General features: G+C 43.4%; 2 protein-coding genes across 3 annotated transcripts in view; one reads left to right on the top strand and one right to left on the bottom strand.

Moving 5' to 3' along the window:
• Positions 1-11383, bottom strand: part of TDRD9 (tudor domain containing 9) — a 95750-nt gene extending 84367 nt beyond the window's left edge. Inside the window, exon 1 of the mRNA XM_083731208.1 lies at positions 10875-11383. Within this exon, the coding sequence (XP_083587334.1) occupies positions 10875-11029 (155 nt within the window). The 5' untranslated portion in view covers positions 11030-11383. The remainder of the gene's footprint in view (positions 1-10874) is intronic.
• On the top strand, positions 2838-6662 carry RD3L (RD3 like). 2 transcript variants are annotated; one of them, XM_083738579.1, is made up of 3 exons: positions 2838-3591; positions 4233-4539; positions 5711-6662. In XM_083738579.1, exons 2-3 carry the CDS (start codon positions 4241-4243, stop codon positions 6006-6008), a joined length of 597 nt encoding a protein of 198 aa, XP_083594705.1. In that variant the 5' UTR covers positions 2838-3591; positions 4233-4240; the 3' UTR covers positions 6009-6662. The 2 variants fall into 2 exon arrangements, with proteins under 2 accessions (XP_083594705.1, XP_083594704.1); XM_083738578.1 differs by having other exon boundaries at positions 2840-3599.
• Positions 11384-17918: the final 6535 nt, after the last annotated feature.

Below are 17918 nucleotides of genomic sequence, written 5' to 3' on the forward strand. Positions count from 1 at the left end.
TTTTTCAGGTACAGAGCAATGCGCTTGTGCACGGTCACAACACATATCGGACGTACCTAGAGCGGTCACTGCCTATAAATAAAAATTTGGAATATCCCCGCTGGCCTAAGAAGGAACAAAAGCCAGCAACAGTTGCAGGCCTTGTCTTAGGCAGACAAGGTCTGACTCTGCAGCCTGCTCCTTTCAACAAGGAAATAAAGAACTTTTAGATGACATCTGAATGCAGAGGGAGATCTTTAATGTTAGATGTTTTCTTGTGTTTTTACTATTCTGTTGGGGGCCACCCAGTGAGGCAGGAGCAACCCAGTCAGATGTGTGGCATATAAATAAAAAGTTATTATTATATATTTTTATTATTATTAACAATTGATGCTGCCAACTGAATATGGGACCTTCTGAATACTTCTATTTAATGGCAACTACTATTTAATGGCTGCTTTTATATCCCACTTTCTCCTCCAAGGAGAAATTAGATTCCCACACAACAACCCAGTGAGGTAGGTTAGCCTGAGAGGCAGTGACTGGCCCAAGGTCACCCTGTGAGCTTCACTGCTGAGTGCAGAGTTGAACCCCAGCCTCCCAGGTCCTAGTCCAACGCTCTAACCACTAGACCACAATGGCTTTCTTGGCATAGATTCTACCACCAAGTGATGGTGCCTCCGCAACTATAATGAATACTAATTAAAAGCCTAGTAAAAGTTAATATAGCATATATGTCTTTAAAAAGCAACAAAGACAGAAAGGAAGCCTTATGTAAGTAAGGAGGCCAGCTCTACTTACTGCTCCAGATAAAAAAAATAAAGAAATCTTAAGTTAATACTTCAGGCCATGAGTCATTTGCCAGCTGAGATCAAGCAGAGCTGTTTTCTTCATAATGTGCTACAAGAGAGCATCACTTTATCTGAAACAAGGGAGGGACACCGAAATCGTAGGAGGTTTAAATCTGCCTGCTCTGCAGATTTCAGAACTTTTTGTCTGCTCGTTTCGGGACCAAGTAGCACAAGCAAACTTAGCAAAAGTTGCATCGAAACACATTTGGAGACGGTAGAGTATCGTTGCACAGCAGAGAGTCACTTTCAGTAATGTCCTCCTGGTTGTGACCGCATGGCAACAGGGCCATTACAAAAAGAGATTACAGCTATTTCACCCACCCCTCCCGCAAAAAAAGGGTGCTAAATCACCCAAAGGCCAGCATGGTATAACAGTTTGGGTGTCACGCCAGGATCAATTTTGGGAACGTGAGGTGCAATGAGAGCATCCAGCCCTCTGAATTCACACAACTATATTATTTCATTATTAGTTAGCACATTCTTAAATAAACTACCTACCTATGAAAATACATAGGGGGGTGTGGAGAAGAGAATTCCAACCTGAGCTTTGCTTTGCTGCATCCAGCCACGGGTGGGGGGAGTAATGCCAGGCATTTACAATTTCTACCCACACTATAGACATTTTAAGCAAGCCTAATATCTCCAGCAGATTGCTCACCAAACATACAGGTTACAGAATTTACTCAGTCCTTTTACAGAAGAATCGCATTCTCCAAGGGAATGTGTAACAGGGTGGGTGTTGTTGTTGTTTTTTAAAAAAGAACTTTCTAGTTGCAGTACAGGTTTTTGTGTGTGTGGGTTTTTTTACAAAAATAAAAATAAAAAATAGTGCAGGGACCTGGCAAATCCACTGGAGAAAAGTTGGCGGGGAACATTTTAATTCCGTCGGAAATTTTGCAAAGGCAGCTGTGCCATTGCAAGTCCAGTCTCTTCCCCGTTTTTTTTGTGGGTTTTATTTTTTGTACTGCCCCAAACACAATGCAATGTGAAAGCCTCCCTATTGAGGATGATTAATACTGACACCTGAATTTTTCCAACATATAAGTAACATCGGCTTTAATAACAGCCACACACGTCACCCTTTATATTGCATGACATCCAGGCCAGATCTGCATGGCCGTTCTACCACACGAAGCAGTTCAACACAACACAACGGAGGGGAAAGGGGGCTGGCTGGGAGAGACCAACACTTATAAAAGAGAATATTGTCACTGGAAATTACAGCAGCGGGAGGGAAAAACAGAACAGACTTGTATTCTACACTTTCTGTTCAGGTTTATGGTAGGAAATGAAATAAAAGGTTTGGCAAAACGGCCGTTTAAGACTTTTTGCACGAACAACACATATAATGAATCTTGAAAGGGGGTACTTCTCCCCTCCCCAATCGGCCAGTCAGCAAAGGCAGACTAGGAAAGAAGTCATATTCACATAATGGAGGAGGAAAGTCTGCAGTAAGACCTGGGTATTGTTTCTTAAAAGAGCCAGGGATCTAGGTTTCTTGGAGGGGGGCATTGTTCAGTAGTTAAGATCGTGTTGTGGAAGCAGAAGGCTCACAGGTTTCCGGGCATCCCCTTTTGAACAAAACAGGTAAGCCAAGGATAAGAAAGCTCTCTCTCTGCTTGAGATCTGGAAGGCCACTGCCAGGCAGAAAAGACAACGCTGAGATAGGTGGACATACTGAAGGCTGCCTTATCCTAGGCCAGGCTACGTGCATTTACTTCCAAATCCTAGCTAGGATTTTTATTTTTTCAAAACCAAGTTTCTCATGGCTTATTGGAGGTGCTAGCAAAGCAAGCTGCTTCTTTAAATACCTTCATCATGTTAAAAAAAAAAAAACCCACAAAACCGTTAACAGCTGCGGACTATAAATAAGAACTACGCAAATACTAAGAGATTAATTTAATCAGGGGAAGTATAGACTAGGAATCTCTCTCTGTATGCGGCCGTGCAAGTAGCCCTCAACTGGCACATATCCAGTTGAGATGAGCTATCGCAAGGCTGTATTGGTTTGTTATATGTGTGTGTGTTAACTGTGGATAGGTAAAACAGAGCAGCTGCTCTGACCTGTCCTCTTCTTCCTCTACCACAAGTCTAACAGGAGGGGACAAAAGGGGGGGGGATCCAGCATCAAAATGGCCTGAAAGTTTAGTTCGACAACGAAAGCAACGTGGTTATTTTTAGAGCACTACAGGCATAGAAATAGAGCGCCAAACTGTGACCTACAGCTATGCACATCCAAGCATCGCATCATCCGACCGACAGTCTTAACTTTAGCTAGAAGCACATCTGGCATGACTTCAGACCATCGTTGTTCATCCAGCTACCGACAATAACTTTGGATGCATATCACAGCTGTAACAAGCTTCTGAAATCCTCGTCCTTGCCTTTATTTTTTAAAACAAAATAAAGCCCACACAACAGATCAACTACTGCTCAAGACAAAACTGTCTAAAAGGCAGAAGCCCTGAATGGACTTTGGGAGAAGAATTTCGGAAGGATCCACATCCAAGTGCACAGGCTCTCTCTAATATAAGAAGCAGCAAATTAAGCAACCTGAGAAGCTGGAAAAGGATGCAAAAAGATGATTGTGCCATCTTCAGTGCTCCTTTCTCAAGTGGGTAGAGTGAGGAATGCTTGTCTGCTTTTTTACAGAATGTGCAACTGCCTGTAAAAGGGAACGATGCTGGAATAAACAGCCTTCACGTCGAGCAAAACTCACACACAGCCACATCGGGGAAAGATACGCCTTTCAATAAGTACAGTAAGTAGGTGAGTCATTTCACTCAAAACTTATAAAATTAAAATTAAAAGCAGAGTACTGTAGTTTTATTGACTTTAGAAATTGTGTTGACTAAAAACGAAACAAACAAGGATCAGAAACGACCAATGTCTTGCATGGGAAGGGTAGTGATCTGGACCTCCAGATTTCTAACAGTTTAGTAAACTGTAGGCATCCACATGTGTGTATGTATTCATGTTATGTACGTGCATATCTTAATAACTGGAACCATTAAATTCAGTGGAAAAACTTTTCTATCTCTGTTTTAAAAGATCACATTTGTGAAGTTTTTTGGGCTTTGCTTAGTTAACTCTTCATATAGTGCAAAAAGCTTACACATAAACACACACACACAGCATAATCTGACCCAATCCAAACATGTTTGAGTCCAATTGGTTTTAAAGGGGAAGCAAGCTTATATGTCCAGATTGTTACCAAATAGTGTGATCCTATATATGTCTACTCAGGTACAAGGCCCACTGAGTTCAATGGGCCTTGCTCCCAGGTAAAGTGTGTATAGGATTGCCGCCTCCATGTATCAGATTGTGTGGTAATTTACGAATGTTGTAACTGCACCCAACAAACCTGAAGGCAGAACCGTCTCTCTCATCTTTTTAAACCAGCTGCCAAAATGCCATTCTTTGGCTGGATGAAATGGCCAAAAAACTATTCCTATAAGACCGGACAGTACCCTGGCTCAGAAGTTGTGACCAAAACCCTCCTGAGGGAACTGAAATGGCACCTCAAGGAACGCGAGCGCCTGTTACAGGAGATAGAAAATGAACAAAAAGTTCAGAAAACTAGTGTGGATTACAACTGGCTGAAGAGCCAGCAAACTCCTCAGATAACTATCCCAGCGACTGAACAAAGACAGCTTGAAGTCCTTTGCTCCCAAATTCAACCGTGCCAAACTGGAATCATTCTCAGCAGGTAACACCGTTTTATTGACCTAGCGTCACATAGACGTCTGCAAAAAATCAAGTATTGCAAAGACCTTTCCTTGCAGTTTCATCTTAATAATGCTTCTGGAAAGTAAACCCCAGGTAGATAGTCCTCAGTGTGGTTACATGGTTCATTGCAAGTATGCTCTGGACTCTAGCCTTAGCTTATTCCGAAGTCTCTCCAAGTTCAATGGGTCACCTCAAGCCAAGTGTGCATAGGAGCGATTTTGGCAAATTTAACTGCACAAGTTAAATGCTGGTTGATGTAACTTTCAATGTTTATCTGTTCCCTGAATGTGATGAACAAAACGTCTATGCTAAAGCCTTCTAGAAACAAAGCTTTAGCTTTGCTATGCAAATTCAATGCCTATTAAAAGGTCTTTATTATTTAAAAATCAGGTGCATGCACTATTTCTGCTAGACATGATATGTATCGGCATATGGATGAACTACCCTTTTCCCTAGTGTGTATAGCTTAAAATTTGCTTGCTATCATTGTGGTTGTGAAACTAGTGAGTCGCGATCCAAATTCATACACATGTTGGTAAAGCTAACATGTGCGACTCACAAAAGCAGCCTATTTAAAGCTCTCCATTAAAACATTCCTAATTCTATACATACAACTTTTCACCCACAGGCAGTGTATAGGAATTCAAAAAAGAAAATCAGAACAATCCTATGCTCTCTTTTTGAGCCCAGTAAAAGACTGGAGGGCAACGTCAGTTTGAATCAACTTGCTCAGACAGCTTAATATGGGAAGGGGGAGCAGAATAGCTTCCACTGTTGTGTGACATCAATATGTATTACAAGCGCCATTCTCCTCTGTTTCTTGATGGTGTCTTTAGAAAGCAACCACAAAAAGGGCAGAACACCTTTCTCCGCTGCCACCAAAAACAAAAGAGATAGAAGCGATAGGCACATACCAGCAAATTCAGGTTGCTCCTGTATAGGTATCAGGCAACAAAACCACTTCCCCGAAACATCAGACTTTTGCATTAAGTGATAGGGAAAATCTACTGGAAATTCCCTTCCACAGCAATACACAGCAAAGGAATAACAATGAATGCTCAATTTAATATTTTTTTTTTAAAAAAAAAGATGTCTGGAAGCAACCTTAGATTTCAGGTTGTTTGGGTCCCCCCCCCCCCTCTTCTTTCTAGATTCCGTGAGGTTCTGGCAGAAAACGACGTTTTACCTTGGGAAATTGTGTACATATTCAAGCAAGTTTTAAAAGAGTTCCTAACCAATCTGGAGAGAGAGGCTCAACAGGAGCAGCTGGCCGACGTTTGGAATACAAATTGCTCCATGCACTTTGCAGCACCTGGCGACAACTCAGGCAAAACAGACAAAGAGGAGATCCCGACTGTATCTAGTTACGTTGACAAGAACACTCAGGGCATGTTTCCAACTTTCTCCCACAGAATTTGGAATCTTCCCTATTACTACCCATCAAGTTAAGCTTCCCTCTCTTCCCAAGGTTGCCTCTGATGTCCCTCGGTTACCAGCTTTCAGCAAGATTCAACAATTCTGAAGAAATCACAAAATTTTACACCACTCCAGCCCCATTGCTGCAAATTCAGAATGGTAAACCCGTTACAACTTGCATATAATTTACAGTCCTTAGGATAATTAGAATGCCAGCCTCTTTCTACTGTTTTGCTAGCTAACCATGTTGTGTAAAAGAACCTTCCTAACCCAATCCATACTGTAGAATAGACTTTTTTAATGAGATGTCTGAAGTATGCTGTTCATAATGTTCCTATAAGCATGTACAGTAGAAAATATTTTAAGAATGAAATCACTGTATAAATAATAAATTATGTTAAACAACAACTACCAGACTTTTAGAAGACATCTGAAGGAAGCCCTGTTTAGGGAAGCTTTTAATGTTTGATGGACTACTGTATTTTAATATTTTGTTGGAAGTCACCCAGAGTGGCTGGGGAAACCCAGCCAGATAGGCGGGATATAAATAAATTATTATTATTATTATTATTATTATTATTATTATTATGAAAAGCAATAGCAAAGGGGGAAGGGGAGATTGTTCTGTGGTCAGCAGGCATGCAATCTTTTCCAAAGTCAGTCATTTACTTTCTGAAATGAAAACTCAACAGTAAAAAAGGGAAAAATTAAACAGCCTTTCCTGCACTCTTATTTATAACGTTGGTCTTCAGCAGATAGGAAGCACTCTGGTCTAAGGCAAATCACAAAACAATGGACACCACTATTTGCTTTTTCAATGAGAGAAGCAGGGAAAGAAAAAATCAAAGACAGCACTCATTTACTACTGTTAATAGTTGTGTAAGAACAATGCAGCACTTCCACCGTGTAACAAATTTAAGAGCTCTGATCTTCTCTGCTTCTAATCATCCTAAAGTAGAAAAATACCTAAAGAGGGGGAGGGGCATGAAGTGGAAATAAACCACAAGTCCTATGCGGCAGTGTGGGGTTAAAAAGTGGATTGCAGATTTGATAAGTCTGATTACCACAGTACATGGCAGCCAACAGAATTTTTGTGAAGAAACAAAAAGGTTCCCTATACAGTAAAATTCCTGGTTAGATCTAAAAACAAACCAACTTGGGATACATTCATATAAACACTCCAATCTTGCTTGCTTTTATATACATGTTGTTAGTCTGTGGTTTTTAAACACTTCAATATATGCTTTTCCCCTCAAGCATTTGTGGGGGGGTCATGCAGAAGGGTGGTTCCCCCCCCCCAATAGCTTGAAACTGACATGTGGGAACTGTGGCCACAACTGACATAAGTAGAGCAGAAAATCAATGAAAATAGTTGCCAGAATTGACTTTTCCGCAAACATATCCAAGCTAAATTTAACTCCCACCATTACGGAACAGCAACTGACACGCTTGCAGTTTTAGGGTTATGCCACCAGATAGCAAAGGCAGAGTCGAGAGGCAAACGCTGCAATCCTAACCCCACTTCACCTGAAAAGAAGTCCCACTGAATTCACTAGGACTTGCTTTTAAGTAAAAACAGGACTATAGTTTCCTATTGCATACACACATTTCTTTTGCCCCTGGTGCTTAGAATATAATAAATTGTGTAGGTTTTCAAGGCTGCATCTTGAATCCAACGCACTCCTAGCATGAGGGAAAAAACTGTTCGTGCAAGGAAGCTAATCTCTGAGTTCCGTCAATTCCCCTTTGCAGCCCTATCTTGATTTTCTGCCTTTTACGCGCCAATCCTTTTTATTTAAATAAAGCCCTCCCAAAGAAAGGAAGCCTTATTCCCCAAAATTCATCATCCAGACACCGCCCCCCCAAAAAAACCCTTGCAACAACCAAGGGTTCCACAGCAGGATATGCAGACCTCCACACACAGCGGTCCATGTGCAGTCTGCATGTATGGTGTTGGGAGGGCCAGGGAATCGATGGCCCTGTGGATGGTATTGGACTACAAATCGCATCAGCGCCTTGTCATCACTGCCAGTGGTCAGAGATATCAGGACCTAGTCCAATACTCTAATAACCACTACACCCAACCGACACTGACCTGTTGACTGAATGGAGGCGGGGGGAGAATCTCTCAGCTGCTATCTATCGTACTGTTAATCCTTGGAAGAGAAGAATGTAAGCAGAGCCCTGCTGGATCAGGCCAAAGACCCAACAAACCCCACCTTGGGCAAAAAAAAAATTCCTGCATTTCAGGGGGTTGGTCTAGATGACCCACATGCCCCTTCCAACACTACAATTCTATGATCCTTTTCTCAGAGTGGCCAGCCAGAAGATGCTTGCCTGTGGGGAAACCCAAAAACATATATATCATTTTCCCTTCCCACTCCCACATGTCTAAGTATTTTTTTACCCCCCTCTTGTAATTTCTTCTCCCTTTCTCCTTTCACACTCAACTTGTACCTTATTCCCTGCCTTCAAAACTCCCATTTATTCCATCATCCCTCATCCATGATCCTATTACATTTCTGCTATATCCCCTTCCCTTTTGGTTTCCAGTCTATTGTTATTATTAATAAATATGAAACCTTTTCTCTCACAGTCTAATTTCCTCCACTTCCTCCTCTAGCTTTTTCCCCACTTAGGAGAGACATTCCTTCCTTTTGACCCTGAACATCTCCCAGCCATCTTGACTCTGAAGGCAAGGAGTTGTTGGTGCAGGCACCAGCCTAACCAAAAAAGCTGACATAATTAAGGGGCTGGGCAGGCAAGAGAGAAGAAACTGTGGCGCTGAGGCCTGCCTTTAAGTGGCCCAAGGCCCATCGTTTGAATAACACGGTTCTAGAATTTGCACAGATAGACAGCCATTCTGATTACTGCAAAGCCGTGCCTGTCCAGTCCTGTCCCAAAGAACTCATCCCTCCCGCAGAGGAGTCAACCATCACTACATAAAGAAAAAGTGGCTTTATAAATCAGTCTTGTGACTTTTGAGAGAGAGCGCACACCTGTCAGGTTTTACTTGACCAAGACATACCTTACCCGCTGATATTTTTAATTATATGCCGCTTAGATTCCTGGCTTTGAAATTTTGAATTGTAATTCTAATTTATACAGCTTAGATTTTAATTTTATCGATTCCTGTGTTGTTGCTGCTGTTTATAGATTACTGTACATTAGCTTTTGCTTTCATTCCAAAAACTGCCTGCACGGCCAAAGTGGGCAAGTGAAGTGTTGATCACCTGGTGGTAACATGATTAGCTTGGAAATCAAACAATCCATCAAATCAATACCTAAGAGATATCAAAAGCTCATCTAGTCCAGCATCCTCTCTCACAGGGGCCAAAGAGATGCCTTCAATAAGTTCACAAACAGTAGTTAACATATTACCAGGTAGCATGGGCATAGTGGGAGTGGGGCAGGAAGGGGCAGCTGCCCCATGAATAAAAATCAAAAATATATAACTGAGGTTCTGCCCCCCCCCAAACAAAAGGCCTGCACCCCACAACAAAAATCCTGGCTATGCCCATGCCAGGTAGTCAGCCTCAACCACCTGCTTTTCCAGGTGACTGAGGTGGGATCATACCCCTAAAATACTCCCCCTTTCCCCCTTCTGTTTCTAATGAAACACATAACATACACTCTGGGGCCTCAAATGTCTTTTCAGACTGAGTATTCCTAAGAGGCTATTTATCTTGGACAGTGGGCTTCACTTGCTTTCCTCCAGTCTCCTGGAGCTACAAACACCTGCCTGCAATGAGGAACAAATAATCTTAACAACAAAAGCAGCAATCCCACACACCCCTACCTGGGAGTAAGGCCCCTGTGAACTCCACGGCACTTACTTATTGAGTAAGCACATACAGGATTGTGGTGTACAGCCTATTTTTCATTACAAAGCAGTCCCGAAGAGACCACTTCATCAGCTGCATGGAATGTTTTATTGGAAAAATAATTTGTCCTTTGGACAAATTAAATACAGTGGTACCTCAGGTTAAGTACTTAATTTGTTCCAGAGGTCTGTTCTTAACCTGAAACTGTTCTTAACCTGAAGCACCACTTTAGCTAATGGGGCCTCCTGCTGCTGCCGCACCGCCGGTGCACGATTTCTATTCTCATCCTGAAGCAAAGTTCTTAACCTGAGGTAATATTTCTGGGTTAGCGGAGTCTGTAACCTGAAGCGTATGTAACCTGAAGCGTATGTAACCCGAGGTACCACTGTAATCTATGGCATTTTAACCTTGGGGTGGGTATTGTTTTCACTAGGTTACACATTTTTGTGTTTTTATATTGTAAACTGCCCTGTGATGCGGTAAGCAATAAATCTAGATTGTGCAGGTTAGCCTGCAAGGCCCCAACTCTTCTCAGGGATTAATGTACTCTACTATTTAGGTTTGGGGTGAGTGCATTATGCAGCTCTATTTCTTCCCAAGATTACTATTTCCACCATTCAACGGAACAGCAATCTACAAATCCTGTTTATTAAATTTGTATGCCGCCCTTCATCAAAAAAACCACAGGGCAGTTCACAGCATAAAAACACAGAATAGAACCACAAAAAAAGTACGTAATAAAGACAAGAACAAAACAAACCAGTAAACCCCCCTCCCCATATATATCACTGGGATTCTTTGAAGAAAGTGGTTGAGCTTTTTTAAATAAATAACAGTAAATTAGATTACGGTCTGGTTAACTACAATAACAAGCTTCCCCCTCTTTTTTTGTAATGTACACAATACTATTATTTTTTTTGTTCCTTTCTGTTTTCTACGTGGGTACTGTTTCTTGTGTCTTATCTTACTCTGTGCACGTGTCGTTTTGTGCTTTTTTTCATTTTTCAGTAAAGCATCCAAAACAAAATATAAATAAATAACGGTGAGCAACAAGCTGTCCCGCAGAAATACATACGCATTGGCAGAAGGGGCCTGCTCTTTCGCAGACCCCCCCGGGCTGTGAGCCGGTCCACCAGCCTGGGGCTGCCCCCCCAAGAACTCTACTCCGCTGACGGCCTTGCCGATGGTGAACCAGTCGCTGATCTGGTCCAAAGTGAGCTTTCGCAACATCTCTGCCCCCTCGCCAAGCCAAGACACCCCAGCAGGGCCAGCGCCCACGCAACGCCCCCTAAGAACCCAGGTTAATCGCTAGGCGCCGCCCACAGCCACGTGCTAAGCATTCCGCAGGCAGAATTCTGCGACTCCTCTTGAATGGGCGTGGCTTCCGGTACAGAGCTCTCCTACGCATCTACTCAGAAGTAACTGCCGCCGCGTTCAAACGGGGCTTGCGCCCAGTTTAGGCGCGCGCGGCGCACGTGTGTAAGGACCGCACAAGCCCGTTTGAAACCGAGCTCCAGCTTAAACTCAGGCGCGTTTAGGCCTGCAAGCAACCTTGCGGTACTATCTGCTTTCCGCACCTTTAATCGAATGTAAGCCTTGCAAGTGTGAAATGGGATGTGCGTATATTAGAGAAAGATATGCATTGTTTACTCGCACTTGCTACCGGCTGCTCTTTCTCCCCCAAAATTGGAAACTGTGCTGCAAAGAGCTAGGGGTGTTTGTTGGACTACAACTCCCATCAATGCCTAGCTACAAGGAGCAGTGGTCAGGGATGATGGGAATTGTAGTCCAACAACTTCGAGGGGGGCGCAAGGTCGATGAGAAAGGCTGACAGATAAAACCCACAATATACGGTTTATCTATACTTTTGTGGTCGATCGCGCAAAATGCAGTTATCTCGTCGGTTTGTCTTCCACCCACGAGTAAACGTGGTCGGCTCGCTTTTACTCTTTTCTTTCGCAATTCTAAATAAATTCTAAATAAAATAAAAATGTAATCTACTTTCCTGCAGGGTAAAGGGGGCGACTAGTCTTTTTGGGGGTGGAGGTTGCCGCGCACAGCAATGGCAGCGGCGACCACTTTGCACTCTTACACACACAGCTGATCTCCAAGGATCTGTTTCATTCTTCCAGCTAATTAAATGACAATCTGATCATCCGAGAGGAGACGATTTGCATCCTGTCGGATTGCTTGGGCTGCACCGAGGAGTTTCTACCCAAATATTTGTACATTTGTATTGTTTATTTTTTTGCTGCTGCGCCAGTATGGATGGATATAGTATTATTAAATTTCTATACTGCCCTTCTTCCAAATATCACAGGACGGTTTACAATATACTGTAAAAACACAAAAGTGCATACCATAATAAGCCACTCTGCTGGAGGGAAAACATGCACTTCGTGCGCACTTTTTTAGTTACAATGAGGTTAGCCATTGTTCTACGGCAGGCAGGCGGTAGTCCAGTTTAGCCCACAAACAGCGCCATCCTGTGCAGTGTGGTACAGCGGTTACAGCATCGGACTACAAATGGGGAAGACCCACCCAGGTTCAAGGAAACCCGCCGCCCCCCCAAAAAAAAATCAGCAGTGATGTTCGTTGGGTGATCTTGGGCCAGCCACTTCTTTCTCAGCCTAGCCTACCTCGCAAGGCTGTCGCGAATATAAAACGGCAGGAGGGAAATCTCATACACCTGCTTGAGAATATACATGTAAAAATAAAGAATTATAGGTGTATGTTTGCTCAGAAGTAGGTCCCACTGTGCCCAATGGCTCCTACTAATGCAGCCGTCTAGTATGTAATTCAAACCCATTCTTAACAACTTGGTTTTGCGATCATCCTCAAATAACTTCAGCAAAATAATTACTGAGCGGCTGTAAGAGAAGTAGAATTTCAGCAGCTGTGCCTGTTTACAGTACACGTGTCGAGCTCACTGGATCACGTGGGGCCAGCCACTGCCTCTCAGCCTAACCTACCTCGCAAGGTTGGTGTGAGGGCTTAAAATTAAAACTACGTGCGCCATCTTGAGCTCCTTGGAAAACCTGCCGCACCGGTAACCTATGCCGTTTTTGCTTTTGGGAGGAGACAAGCGCTTGCGGTGAAAAATAAAAAAAAATGACAGCCTGGGCAAGCAGGTTTAAGACGCTTAAATTAAGAAGCATGTGGATCGCATGTCGAACTGCTTCAGTCCATGCAACCCTATGCCGAGGGAAGTTTTGCTGAATTCAGTGGGACTTATTGCACAGTGATGTCTCCAAAGATGCGAGCCTTAATGGTTCAAACAGATGAGGCGTTGCTGTTGTTGTTTTAAAGAGGTTTTAATTTAATAGGCTTCATCCTCACCCCGAGTAAGATTGCAGTCTTACTTAGGAGCAAGCCCCACTGGCCTTATTTCCCAGTAACCATGCACATGAATCTGGCTCTAATTTGAAAGCGAACACAATCTGAGACCGTTCGAGCTGAATCCTGAGCGACCGGGGAAAGCTCGAGCGGCGCAGGAATTAATTCCTATCCTAGGAACTCTTGTCCAGGCGATTTTTTTTTTTAATGCTGCTCCTAGTCTTGCTCAGTGCAATGGGCTCTGCTCGCAAATCCGGCTCGCGTAAAAACGCAGCTTTTAATATCTGGATGCAGTAGATTGAAATCGGTGGGAGCGGCAGCTTCGAAGCAAAACTTTCCGCAATCGTGTTTGTAATTTATGGCTGTAAATTTGCCTTGCGCAACCGCTTCGAGGTTTCCCCCCAGACACACACGGTCAAGCGACATATAAAATAAAATAAAATAAAAGCTTGGGCCACGCGAATCATCCCTATTATTACAATGTGCAGTTCTCTACCGGGTAGGGCAGGCGAAAGCGGCGGCTGTCGTGCGAGCTCCTCCAGGATAGGGGGCGCTGCGAGCGGAAGGAAGCGGGCGAAGAGGCGCTCTAGGCAGGCACATGTTCTTCTCCCGGCAGGCCTTGCGACGATCGGCGGCGGCGGTCCTGGTGGCGGCAGCTTTGTGACCTTCGCCTTCGCCGTTCTCCTTTGTCGCGTCACAGGCTTCGAGGTAGGCCCGGCTTTTTGCTCCGAGCCTTCGGAAGGCTTTGCCGTGTTCTCCCGGCGGCGGAGGCGGCGTCCAGGGCCTTCGTCCCCGCGCCTTGCTGGCCGCCCGGCGGCCTTGCGGAAGGGCGAACGGGGTTGCCTTGGCTACGGGACCGTGAGGGAGTAGAGAGGGAGACCGAGGCTTAAACTCAGGAGCCAAGCCCAAGGGGGCAGCAGAAACTGGCTTGGCGGGTGAGGCCGGTCTGAGAATCAATCCCGGAATCGTGGAGATGGGAGGGATCCCCGAGGATCATCTAGTCCAACCCCCGCTGCGGTGCAGGAATCGCAGCTGAAGGATCTCTGACAGATGGCCATTCAATCCACTGTGTAAAAAACCTCCAGTGAGCGAGAGACCACCCCCACCTTCCACTGCTGAACAGCTCTTGTCATTGTAGAGTTGGGAGGGACCCCAAGGGTCAACTAGCCCAACCCCCTTGCAAAGCAGGAATCTCAAACAGCCATGACAGATGACCACCCAAGCTCTGCTTAAAAACCTCCAAGGAAGGAGAGGCCACCACCTCCTGAGGGAGTCTGATCCACTGTGAGGCATTCTTCCTACGGGAGGTGGGCAACATAAGGCTTGCTTCTTTTACAGTGAGTGAGTGTGTTTTATATATACAGTGAACGCTCGGGTTGCATGATCCGTGCGGGATGCACATTCGCAACCCGCAGCAGCGCATCTGTGCACATGCAAGTTGCAATTTGGTGCTTCTGTGCATGCACAATTTAGCGCTTCTGCATATGCGCGACCTCTGAAACCTGGAAGTAACCTGTTCCAGTACTTCCAGGTTTCGGAGTGTCCATAACCTGAAAAAAACGCAACCTGAAGTGTCTAACCCGAGGTATGACTGTATTCTCAACATTGGGTCCCCAGATGTTCTTGAACTACAGCTCCTGTGATCCCTGGTCATGATGGCTTGGAATGATGGGCGTCCCAACATATGAGGCCCCGATATTGAGAAAAGCTCCCTAGCCCTAATGTGGCTTACGCCCAAAGTATCTGAAAACCTCCTCCTCCCCACTCAACTTAGAAGTCCTATGTGAAGGTCGGCTCAGCTACTATAAATCAAGTGGTGGGGTGGGTCCTCCTCCAGAGATGGCCCAGCATTTCACTTTTCCTGCAGAGACAGCAGCAGCAATTTGCAGAGCAGGAAGAGATGGTAGAAGTTGTTCCAGCTGCCCAGAAGTTAGAAAGTCAAGTCAGGGGGGCTTACTCTCATGATAGTGCATATAGGATTGCATCCATCAACAGTTGCCACCTGTCTCATCTCTTGGTGCTCTGACCTCAGAGAAGGGCGTCCAACAATGATCTTAGTGTGCAGTCCGTCCAGCACTCCTTCAGTTATCTAGGGCTCAAGTTGTATGAGGGCTTTAAAGGTAAACAAAAGCAATTATGCCTAGAAATGGACTGGCAAAGAGCTTTCAGAATCAGTGAGAGATATTCCCACTAGGCCAATTAACAACACGGCAAATTTATTTTGACATTTCAGGTGTGCATGATATCTGCATATTAGACCATTTTCTTCATGTTGACTTTTCCTGTCTAAAAAGATGACACCTCAGAATATGACAGATGAGCAAACAGCATTGAAGAGGCATTTGACAGCCATTGGTAGAATTCCTGCATTATCTGTGGTCAAAATCATATGACCATGTTCACTGGCATAATCTGGTCTTGAGAATCATTCCACATTTTGATTAAAGCTATCTCACACCTCTAAATGTTATAGTGACTGAACTCTTAAGCAAAAGTTTTTTAGCCTGCCCTGTCGTGGTTGGGGCTGCCCGTTAGTTGGGAGGTTGTACTCCAAAACATCTAGAGGGCACCAGGTTGGGGAATTTTGCCATACACCTTGGAGTTAAAAAGACCATATTGAAGGTAACACATTACCAAAAAAATATGCAATTAAACATTGATTGGAGTTGGGCATGTTGCTAAGCATTCTGTTGATTTTAAATATAGTGGTACTTCGGGTTACAAACTTTATTTGTTCCGGAGGTCAGTTCTTAACCAGAAGCTTTTCTTAACCCAAGGTGCACTTTCGCTAATGGGGACTCCCGCTGTCCCTGCGCCACCAGCACGCAATTTCCATTCTCATCCTGGGGCAAAGTTCGCAACTTGGAGCAACTACTTCCAGGTTGTTGTTGTTTAGTCGTGTCCGACTCTTCGTGACCCCATGGACCAGAGCACGCCAGGCACTCCTGTCTTCCACTGCCTCCCGCAGCTTGGTCAAACTCATGTTCGTAGCATCGAGAACACTGTCCAACCATCTCGTCCTCCGTCGTCCCCTTCTTCTTGTGCCCTCGGTCTTTCCCAACTTCAGGGTCTTTTCCAGGGAGTCTTCTCTTCTCATGAGGTGGCCAAAGTATTGGAGCTCCAATACTTACATATACAATACTTCCGGGTTAGCGGAGTTTATAACCTGAAGCATTTGTAACCCGAGGTACCACTGTACCTGTAATGAGACCTATGCCTGTAACTCAGGGATGGGGAACCTGTGGCCCTCCAGGTATTGTTGGAACCTAACTCCCATTAGTCCCAGCCAGCATAACCAATGGTGAGGAATGGTAGGAGTTGGTAGCAACATATGGACGGCCACAGGTTCCCCACTCCTTTTTTTCAAAGACAACAACTATATCCTTAATGTTAGACATTTGCTAACTTCAAAATACTAAGACTGCCATTCTGTTCCAACTTACAGATGTTTAAGAGTGCTTTGACAAGATGGTGGGACATGCAAAAGATTTACCATACTCAAGTTCACCAAGAACTATGGATTGGTGCCTTCTTAACCAGCCTCGTCTTTTACAAAATCTCCTATGGAGGTAAGTTTTGTGCGTTTCTCTTCTAAGGTTGCAATTATAGGTGTCAGCTAAAATTGGCTTGGGGAGGATATTAGCCCAACAGAACTATAATGATAGTGAGCTACTGAATCAAAACAAAAAATGGATTATGTTTATGGTTATATGTAAAAAAAAATATACAGAAGTAGCTTTCGTTCATTTGAATGCAAAATAGCAAGCTACAACTTGTATAAACTATAATATTAATAGCAAAATTCTCAATATTCTGAGAGGTGCCATCCTTAACTAGGGCCTAACTTCAAATAAGAAATTCTATGTGAATTTATTATTATTATTATTATTATTATTATTATTATTATTTTGAGTTCTTTTTTTTTTAAAAGCTTGATTTAATCAAAACAGCTTCAATGAAAGGTGCACATTCCATTTGGTCTGTGGAACACTATAGTAGGCCCAGGATAAATCTTGGATTCTTCTTGTAAAAGATTAACAGAGTCTCACACTTCTGTCTTGGATTACTTTCATGATTTATTCAGGTACATGTGCCAGTACAAAATAGTTTGACTAGTCCCTTATTGTATAGCAGTATTTTCTTACTATCTCTTTGCAATAAGTAGTGTAAATGTTGTGCATCTCAATCCTACCCATGTTTACTGTGAAGACTATCCCAAACTCATGGAGATTTATTCCCAGGCCACTGCATAGGACTTCAGCCTTAATAAAAACCTCAGGTGTGGAATTGCCTCACTTAAGAATGATTAGAAACTGGTAAACTGGGTAGTCTTGAATTTTGACCTCTGATGTAGATGTAGTAGTCATGTTTAAAACATGGCTTAAATCTGGCTTTTTCATTGTGCCTAAATTTGACGAGAACTGTTAATTAGTAGTTTTCTAATTAATTTCTTCATTTTCTTAGGTAAAAAAAAGTCACTGGAAAATAGTAAGTACTGACAGCTTTTCTTTTGCAAAATATTTAATTAGTCAAGACAGAGCTTGAAATAGCTAAAAAAAATGTAAAATAGTTCCCAATCATTGATGCTGAGGGTGTGTACAAAACTCTGAAAATGCTGCTGCCACTTCTGAAATGTTCTGAATAAAAATCATTTATAACCAACTACTGTATATTGCAGGCATTTGCCCATAATATTTTAAAACCAAACCTACATGCTGTTATATTTCATCATCCAGCCAGCTAGAACCTAATTGGTATTAAAATAAATAAATAGTCACTGTCT

The sequence above is a fragment of the Podarcis gaigeae genome (genome assembly GCF_964106915.1).
Source record: "Podarcis gaigeae genome assembly, chromosome: 1".
Taxonomy (NCBI): Eukaryota; Metazoa; Chordata; class Lepidosauria; order Squamata; family Lacertidae; genus Podarcis; species Podarcis gaigeae.